Source organism: Amaranthus tricolor, chromosome 9 (assembly GCF_026212465.1).
Source record: "Amaranthus tricolor cultivar Red isolate AtriRed21 chromosome 9, ASM2621246v1, whole genome shotgun sequence".
Classification (NCBI taxonomy): Eukaryota; Viridiplantae; Streptophyta; class Magnoliopsida; order Caryophyllales; family Amaranthaceae; genus Amaranthus; species Amaranthus tricolor.
The window spans coordinates 17,710,218-17,720,513 of NC_080055.1; the positions used below are offsets into that span (position 1 = coordinate 17,710,218).

General features: G+C 28.5%; 1 protein-coding gene across 1 annotated transcript; it reads right to left on the reverse strand.

The window, feature by feature from the left end:
- Positions 1 to 1,318: 1,318 nt before the first annotated feature.
- On the reverse strand, positions 1,319 to 8,294 carry LOC130824566 (strigolactone esterase D14-like). Its single transcript, XM_057689623.1, has 2 exons — positions 7,812 to 8,294; positions 1,319 to 1,826 (listed from the first exon to the last, which is right to left on the reverse strand). The coding sequence occupies exons 1-2, from the start codon at positions 8,201 to 8,203 to the stop codon at positions 1,397 to 1,399; spliced, it is 822 nt and encodes a 273-aa protein (XP_057545606.1). The 5' UTR covers positions 8,204 to 8,294; the 3' UTR covers positions 1,319 to 1,396.
- Positions 8,295 to 10,296: the final 2,002 nt, after the last annotated feature.

Below are 10,296 nucleotides of genomic sequence, written 5' to 3' on the forward strand. Positions count from 1 at the left end.
ATTCACCCAAAACAATCCAAATTTAGAATTTTCATAAGAGAATAATCAACAAAAGAATAAGATAATTAACAAAATTAATAAAATTAAGTTAAGAGAAAGTGAGAAACTGCGTACAGCGTACCTGACTACCTTCAATGGTAACTCGGGAAGACGACGGGACACGGGACTGTACTTAAACAGAGGGTTAGAGCCGGCGACCGGCGTCGTCACTCGTCACTTCGTCAGCAAGGAGAAGAGCAGGAAGAAGATTGAGGAAAGATTGACAGTCGAAGTGTCGAACACTCAGAGTCTCAGACGAAGACGAAGACGAAGCGATTAAGCGAAGACGAAGGTCAAGAAGCTCACCAAGTCACCATTGACGAAGCTCAGACCGTCAGACGAAGATGAGCGATGAAGCGAAGACGAAGAGGAAAAGGCAGGAATGATCGAATGAGGAAATTTAGGGTTTGTTTCTGGGTTTCTCTTTCTTCCGCGGTTCCGCCTCCAAACGCTTCTTTTCAATTTTTTTTAAATTTTTTTTTTTTTTTTAAAAAAAGCGGATTTAATTTTTTAAGATTGGGGGGTCCACTGCCCCCCCTTGCACCCCTCTGGGTCCGCCACTGATTAACATAATTTTATAGATTTTTCATTTTTGATATAGTATACGTTTGAAAAATGTACGAGGGGCTCATTTTTTTTCGTTTGGCCTAGGGCGCTTCTAAAATCCAATTAGAATAAGAGGAGGGAAGAAATAAACCATCTAAAATTAGTATTTGACGAGATTAACAATAGTAACATATTAGCACATATTAAGCCTTGCATTAACAAAACATATAATTCCACTTAACATAGAAAATACATTTTTGAAAGAAACAAAGTTCAAACCAAAAGTTGCAAACTCCCTATCTACTACTTACCCTAATTTGGTTCAGTGTATACATACCAAATTTAACTCTTTTTTGTCACAGCCCCAAGTTTGCCACTAACCTAAGTGCAAACTACAGAAATTGACAAACGTTTTCTTGCATTCAACTTTACAACCTACATAAATTCATTAGAATAGCCAACCTAATAAGATTTATTTATACTAATCAACCCATCTTTAATACTATGTTTGGATAGCAAATTAAAAAATAAAAGAAAATGAAGGGAAGAGAAGAAAGAGAAAGGAAAAGGAGAGGTAAAAAAAAAAAGAATACCAAAATATAAATGAAAATGAAGAAAAATAAGTGTTTTCCATTTTAACAGAAATTGTATTCTTAACGAATTTATCCATATTTTTCTTTTAAATCCTTCACCTCCAAATTCCTCCCCTCTTTTTTGTTATCCAAACAAGGGATCCCATCCTTTCAAATCCCTCTTGTTTTTTTTTTCTTTTATTTATCTCTAACCAAACACGGTGTTAATTATTTAATAATTAAGAATCGAGCACCTTGCTAAGCAAATTAAGGAGCTTATCATGGGCAGTCAAATGAGGGAAATGTCCATTAACATCCATAAATTCGACTCGTGTTTTAGCATTAACCATCTTCTTCTGCATGTAATGAGGCACAAATGAAGGAGCAACCACATCATTGATTGTGTTTATGATTGTGCATGGTGTTTCAACTTTCTCAAGAACATTCCTATAATCACCCAAGAATATAATCTTAGCAACAGCTAGGGCTACTTCTGGTCTCATTTTCTTTATTGTGTTCTCAAATATTTCACTTGTAATGGGATCTCCTCCTACTGCTATTGGAGCAAAAGCTGTAACCCATTGCTCGAAATTCGACTCTATTGTTGTTAGGATTTGCTTAATTTCTGCTTCATCAAACCCTCCTTCATAATCTTCTGTGTTTATGTACCTATAAAATTATATCAACAATTTAACATCTTAATTTTTGTGAAAACTTTATAATCATTCTACACTTAATTGTCAAAAACTGTTACTTTTACATTAAAAAGTGTTATTTTTTCAATCATAAAAATTCCAAAAAACAAAATAACGAAAGTAACACTTTTTTACCTGACATTAAAAAGTTGGCACACTTCACATAAAAGTATTATTCGCACCTGAACTCTACTCTACCGTCTATATATATGTGTTCTTAAATGTGCTATGAATTCAGCCTCCGCCTCATGAAACTTATTATATGTTCTCATTAAGTATGTTCTATTGAATTCTATATATATCTTACTAAATAGTGCCCGTGCGTACGATTTTATTAAATTTTTCGATATATTTATTTCAATTAAGAAATTAAAATTTTAAGAAATTAATTTAACATTATAATTATATCTTATTTCATTGTGAATAGTTGTATGCATTATATACATTGTAAGATTTGTATCATACTTTGCATTGTGTGCATAGATGATTATAAAAAGTTGGTTCATGACAAATAAATCACAACAAAAGACAAAAAAATTGATTATAAATATATTTAGTATAATTTATTTTTACTTGTATTTGTTTATTTTGAATAAAAGGGCAAATGGTTCGTACATCAAGCATACAATACAAAATTATGAGTATTTTTTAAAAAATAACATATGCTAACAAAATTTATATTAAATTAATTATATAAAATATTACAACTATTAATTACACACGTCAAACTCAAATTTAACATAAATATTTATGTAAAATTATTTTATAAAATTTTAAACAAACAAAATAATTTGTTTGAAATAAAAAAATATAAGTGGCTTGCATAAAGATAGTTACAACCTAAATATTACTCTCTCCGAACCAATTTAGTTGTCCCATTTCCTTATTTGGCAAAGTCTTTTTAGTTGTCTCATTTCTATTTTTGTCAATTTTTTTTATCTAAATATCCTTAGTTCACACAAGTAATTACGAATATACTCCCATATACCTTACTTACCCAACTACCCTTCACTACTTACTCTTCACTAATTACCCTTTACTACTTACCCTTTTTAATGGACCCTACACCATCCTTAATAACCGTGTCCAAGCAAATGAGACATCTAAATTGGTTCGGAGGGAGTATTATATTAAGCATTGCATTTAAGTAACTAATGGTATTAATAAAAAAATCTTAATAAAAGTATATTATCTTTTAACCATCTCAAAATATCCAATACACTTAAATAATACTCATTTAATAAATAAAATTAATAAGATTTTATAATTAATTGAAAAAATGAAATAAAATACATGGTTTGTAATACATTAAATGATGTGACCTAAAAAGTATAATATTAATTAATATGGATGATATTATAGGCATAGTTAGAAAGTAATAAAGTCAAAGAGATAAATATTAGTCATAATGACATCATCATTAAGTTCTGGAGGAAAAAGTTTTGTTGAGGTTGTAACACGTAAGCAATATTAAATAACAACGATATCAGCGTGTTTTGTTTTAGTAATAGTTATAGATTTGGTTATAATTTCACATGCATAATTTGTATTTTATTTCTCATATACATTTTTATTTATTTTTCTTATTTTATACACCTTGAATTTTTATGATATCTGAGTATAGTTTTATAGCAGGGAAAAACATACGAGTATATAACTTTTTTTTTTTAATATGGAAGTATGCTAGAGAATAATCATTAGCAAGGGAGAAGAAAGAATTAATCTTTCACATAGGTTGTAAGAATCACATCATACTTATTAAAATGATGAAAAGAGCAACTTCTAACCGCTAGACTAGTCTATGATTCTGTTATCTGTAAAGTTGAAAGTGTGAAAAGGTATGTAGCAAGAACTCCCTCCGCCCCATTGTATTTACATCATTTTCTATTTTAAACCGTCTTATTTAATTTGCATTATTTCTATTTTTAGACAATGGTCTATCACTTTCTTTTAATCTCATTCATACATTTTAATTTTCTGTTAATTTCATCTACATAATTCATTTTCTCTCTTTATTTATTACTATTTTCTTAAAAATATACTAATTTATTTTTGATACAATTCAAAGAGTACAAAATAGTATAAATTAGATAAAGCTTGTTTGAGATGATGTAAGAAGCATGTGAAGGGATGGATTATGATGATGACTTCCATCCATTCAAGGTGGCTAAAAACTACAAATAGAGTGTCCAAAAGCTGACATCAGAGCTTGTGTATAATAGTTGCGGTTACCAAACAACAAGGAGTGTAATAAAGACAAAGATTTAATTTTTTAAAAATTTATCCTACATATTTCTTACAAGCATATCAATAGGAAACAGAAGGAGCAATACTATTATGGATGGTCATGGATCGGGTCTAGATTGAGTTCAACTAGGCTTGGACCCATACCAAATAATTTTTAGTAGACTCATTTTCGGTCTCGAAAACTTAGGATCTGAAAGATTTAAATCCAAACTCAAACCTGTCGAGTCTAATGGGCATATGGTCCTAAAAAGGTCTTAGTTCAATGATTCATGAACTTAATAATTTTACAATTTAAAGGTTTTATTTGTACTAAAATGAGTGTACATGTTGTACATAAGTCTAAATTAAGTCTAAATCACTATGAAAATAGGTTTTAAAACAAATTTAAAATTGATTTTAAATTGTTTAATTGGTTAGGTCTATATCAGGTCTGACGAGTGTGTACCGGATTTAGCGGGTCTGGATTTAAATGAGTCTGGAGATATGATTTGGGACGTAAATGAGTCCGAAGATATGGTCTGGGTCTTAAGGCCCTAGATCCTAACCCAAAACCTTTTATTAGATCCAGACTCAATCCCAAATTTATAAGATCTCAAATAATTAAACCCAAAATTTAAAATACCGACGGATTTGAGATGAGTCTAATAGGTTCCGTTCTAGACATGACCATTTCTAATTGACAGTATTTAAAAAAAATGGTTAGTGAATGTCTTACTTAAAACTGCAAATTTTAGTAGTGATTTTATTTTTTGAAAAAGGGTTTATCCTCAAATTGAGACTAATGGATGTAATTTGTGGATTTTTTCCATGAAATTAATATATATATATATATATATATATATATATATATATATATATATATATATATATATATATATATATATATATATATATATTTTGTTGTATTTTTGAGAAGTTTTGAATAATTCTAACATTATTCAAAGGAAAAAAACAAGTGGATAGAAATAACTTTTCATTGAATAAATCTGTGCCACTTGCTAATTATTAAATAGTTGTTTTTAGCTTTTATTACAAGGCAAAAAGTAAAGAATTGTCCTCATTCTTAATGCATTTTGCATCACACAAGAAAATTTTTCTAGACATAGAAGGACGACCTTCCATTAAAATACTCCTTTTTTTTTGGGAATGCGATAAGCCAACTTTTTCTTGTTTAATAAAATTATGACAACTAATTTTTAACTTTAATTTATAGCCTGCAACAAATTTGTGTATAATAATATTAATTTTTTTCAACTTACTTAAATATTTGTTGTAATGGTCATTATCCCAATGTTTCACACTACTTATATATATATTGGTTATTCATTTTAATTTGTTTTTCTTAGTTGAAAATAAAGTAAAAGTCTCGTATGCACTTAGTTCGTACTAAAAAATATATATCTTTCTATTTAAAAAATAAATAAAATCAAGTGATTTAAATTAAGCGAATATTAAAATTAATGTACATTATTTTATCGTAAATTAAGTACATACAAAATTTACTCAATTTTTTTTTTGAGAACAAAGAGAAATTTGAAGTGATAGCCAAACATAAATTGAATTTTATAGAAACTTTTTATTTGAAAGGATTTTCATAGAATCTTTATTAATTGTTTAGACAGAACCGGCAATCACGGCATTAGTTATCACAATCTTTAATTTACAAAATTTTAAATTATTAAATTAGCTAGTTATCATATTTTATGCTACTCACATAAAAATCGACAAAATATACTTTATGATAATAACCATTTTTAATAAGATGCAAAAACATATAATAAATTCTTTGTTTCTAAGTTATTTAAAATTTTGAAATAAGCAAGAGATCATAATGATAAAGGTTCAACAAAAACGAACAACAGTTTATCCAATTTATGCCAAAACGAATAGATTAATTAAGAGCATTAAAACCTTCATTAATCTAAGATGATTCTCTTAGACATTTAATTGAATATTTAAATAAAAATTTTTCTCATCCTTCTTATCTAAATTACTACTATCAAATAAGAAAAATTTTAAAATAAAAAGGATGACAACGATTTTTGTTTGATTTTTTTTGTTACTATATATACAAAAAAGGATACTATGTTATAAAGTATGAACATTCTAAAAATTTATGTCATAGTTACTTTTCTGTGTAACATAGTTACTTTTACAATTATGTGTTTTTGGCTCAATCGTGACCATAAATTTTTTTATTTTAGTGAAATCAAGGGTTTAAAGTCCTTCTTACCTTTCTCATTTTCAACATCCTTCTCATTATATATATATATATATGTAGCCTTAAGCGCTTTATACGAGAAAGAATCTGATTTTTAATACAGTATTTGCTTTTGAAATTGGAAACATAAGAATTTTTTTTATCATGATTTATTATTTTACCTTTAAATCTCTCTTTGAAAGTTAGATAATTTTCTAACATATCAATTGTTCCTAATTTCCATATAAAATTCTCTTAAAAATTAAAATGACTAATAATAAAATGAAAAAGGGTAAAAGTAGTTTAAATGGTATCTTAAATCCGTAAAATTTATAAACTATCTAATTTAAACTTATTTTATACTATGAGGCAGTAGGTTATTAATATAATTATAAATTTTTGATATAGGTCTATTTTTACCCAAATTTAATTAACAATATTACACCTTTTAATAAATAAATATTTTCTATTAATTTAATAAATTAGTAAATAATTAATAATTTATTTTATAAATTATACCAAAGTTCCAGAAGTCATATAACATGTTTATTAGGCCATTTGAACTTATAAAAGTCATGTATGATGTTTTATTATTTTGTATAGACATTTTATCGATAAATAGAATAAAATAGGTTTAAAATTATTTGAGTCCGAATAAAATATTATAAAAATTATATGATGTTCCAGAAGCTATTTTAAGGGGTATAAAATTTTAAATAACCATTAAAAATTATGTGGGGTATTTTTAATAATTAATATCGTTATTTTACCAATAAACTGAATAAAATTTATTTAAGTCCCTATATGGTCACGAAAATCCCACACAAGGTAGGGTCCGGGTGGGGGTTTTTTCTTTTTCTTGAAAGATACGAACAAATCATACCTGCTCTCTCAAGGAGGGAGTAAAGAGAAATGTGCGCAGTCAAGAAACTCCCAATTAATACCTACGCCCAGTAAAAATTGAACCCTAAACTCTGTACTTTACATGCAGATATTTTATCTATTAAGCTACAAATACTTTTTGGTATTAATAATAAAATGTGGAGTATTAGTTAATTTTATTTACACCCCTTATAATTGTACCGTTTTAAAGTGCATATAGTATTGTAGAGTGTTAGTGTTAACAAGTGAAATCAAATTTTCTATTTTTTAATGTAAGAAATTTAAATAGTGGTAGATTGATGATTTCAATCTTAAAGAGCTTTAACTTTCTACTTAAGCTTATGTTGCAAATTAAATTAATTATAGTAAAAAAAGTTAAAGAGTACGTAATTCCTCAACTGAATAACTAATTATTTTTGGATTAAGGTAATTTCAATAATTAATCATTTGTAATATAAATGGTGAGAATTAATTTGACGAAAATGAAAGTCTCAACTATTAGATCAACTGATAATTTTGTTGAATGGTATAACTTAAGAAACCCTAAAAGGCCATCAATTTAAAGAAAAAAAAAATAATAAATTGAATTAAAAATAGAAAAAAAAATAAAGAATATGATGAATTACTTACCTAGGAGATGCTCCAATGAGAATAAGCTTCTTAAAAAGTTGAGGCTTCTTAATGGAAGCAATGCAGCCAATCATACCAGACATAGAATGTCCAACAAAAACACATGATTTTATATTCATTTCATCCATCAAACTCAACAAATCATCAGCAAAAGCATATAAAGAATCATACTTAATAGCATCAAAACTATTATTACTTTGAACTTTATCATTAAAATTACCAGAAAAATTCCAATCAAACAAAACAACTTGATGTTTTTGTTCTAGGGATGGAACTATTTTTTCCCAAAGATATTGATTTGCACCAAAACCATGTCCAAGAACAATAATTTCGTCTCCGGTACCGGAGATTTTCGCATTCATGGATGCTGAAAGGCTCTTGAGCATCACCATGGTTAATGCTAGCAAAAGAAGTTGAAAGAGAAGAAGTTGTAGGAAAGAGGGAGAGTTTATGTCTGAATTGGTTCTTAGTTGAGTGGGAGTTGAGATTTTGGCTTGTCTTAAATAGAAAAAGGTGATAGTGTTTCTAGCCATTCATTATGAAATCAATGGGACCATACCTAATTTTTTAATATATATATATATATATATATATATATATATATATATATATATATATATATATATATATATATATATATATATATATATATATATATATATATATATATAAGGGAGGTTTCCAATAAAAATGGTGTTCAAAATCAGAAGGATAAGAAGCATTCTACACCACTGAATTCAAAAAAATAAAATAAATCTAAGGTTACGATCGAGTCAAAAACACTTAATTTTAAAAGTCACTATGTTACACAAGAAAGATACTATGTCATAAATTTGAAAAAATGTTCTTACTTTATAATATAACATCTTTTTTTTTGTATATATAGTGACTAAGATTAATTTTTTTTATCCTTCTTATTTTTAAGTATCCTATTTATTTGATTCTACATATATATAACAACTTGAACAACTTAAAGGTTGAAGAAATTAAAAAAAGAAATTATACATTAATTTCATAGGTTTTGAAGATGACGAGGAATTGCAAGAAGCAAATAACCAAGCTAAGTACTGTTATGAATGGTGTGGCTTGAGTGCACATTTGGTGTGTGCATTCATGTGTGACTCTTGGGTTTGGAATCCAATGAGTATGTTAATGTAGGTGTATTAAGTTGAGTCTTGATGATTGTGGTTTATGATGATGATTAAAGTATGAATTAATGAGTTAATCATGGGAGTTATGGGACTTAATGAAGAAGTGTAAAGGTTTAAATCAAGATGCTCTACAATGCAAAGTCGAGCAAAACTGTTAGAAGCTCACTGAAGTGCCGCTCAACCAGCTCGCTCGATCGAGCGAGCTTCAGAATGGGTCGAGCGAGCAGAAAGAATGTAACCAGAAACTTCCTGTAGCCCGCTCGACCAGGTCGCTCGACCGAGCGAGCCTCTGCTTTGGTCGAGCGATGTCTCTAATGCTCCTAGGATGCTGTTTTTGACTCTTCAAGTTCTTGGGGATGTTTCATTATCATTTATTCATAGTTTTAATGTACTTAATGTTACTTAGTGAGATCTCTCCTATAAATAGAGAGCTATCATTCACACATAGTAATCATCCACAAAATACACCCTAAGCCAAACACTAGCCTATATCTCTTCTCTTGTAATTCTCCATATTTGAGAGTTCTTTGAACTCCTTTGATAATATAAGAGATACTACACACCGGAGGACGTAGCCTAAGTTGGGTGAACCTCGTTAAATTTTTTGTGTCGTTTTATTGCATTACTTTCTCCTACAAACATCGATATCATTGATAGCTTAATTTGTTTGTCACAAAACCTCATACATTCGATCTTGGCAATATTGGAGTTTGAAACACATTGTTCGAACTCTAATATAGCATTGTTTTCAATTGGTATCAGAGCCAAGTTGTTGTTATCGTGTTTCGGAGGTCATATTGGTGCGACATGGCTAAAATGATAAGTATATGTTCTGGTTCTTGAAAAACCGCAGGATATAATGTGTTATATGCTGTGGTATTTCAAGAACCGCAACATATATCCTTTTCCTTTTTTTCCTCGCTTTTTTAATCTATTTTATTTTGCGTCTTCTAAAAACTGCAGCATATCTTTCGCAGTAGATAAATTTTTTTTTCCACTAATGTGTATATCAAAGGCATCATGGACAATATTGAGGCCTATAGCAAAAGCTCAAATAGGGGCCCTTAAAAAACCGAGTGAGTAACATTATTTTGACTATAAAAAATATTTTGTCTTTATCAATGCATTTTAGTACACAATTTGCTCCAAACAAGTATTAAAATTAATTACACTCTAAACACCCAAAAATAATTAATAAATTACACTCTAAGCCCACCCACCATAGTCCATAAAACGAATAGCAATCGTCTTCTTCATCCTTATTCATAACCCAATTTTAAACTCCTCTGCATATCTCAACTCTTGTCTTCTTCACCGATCTTCACCACCCAATA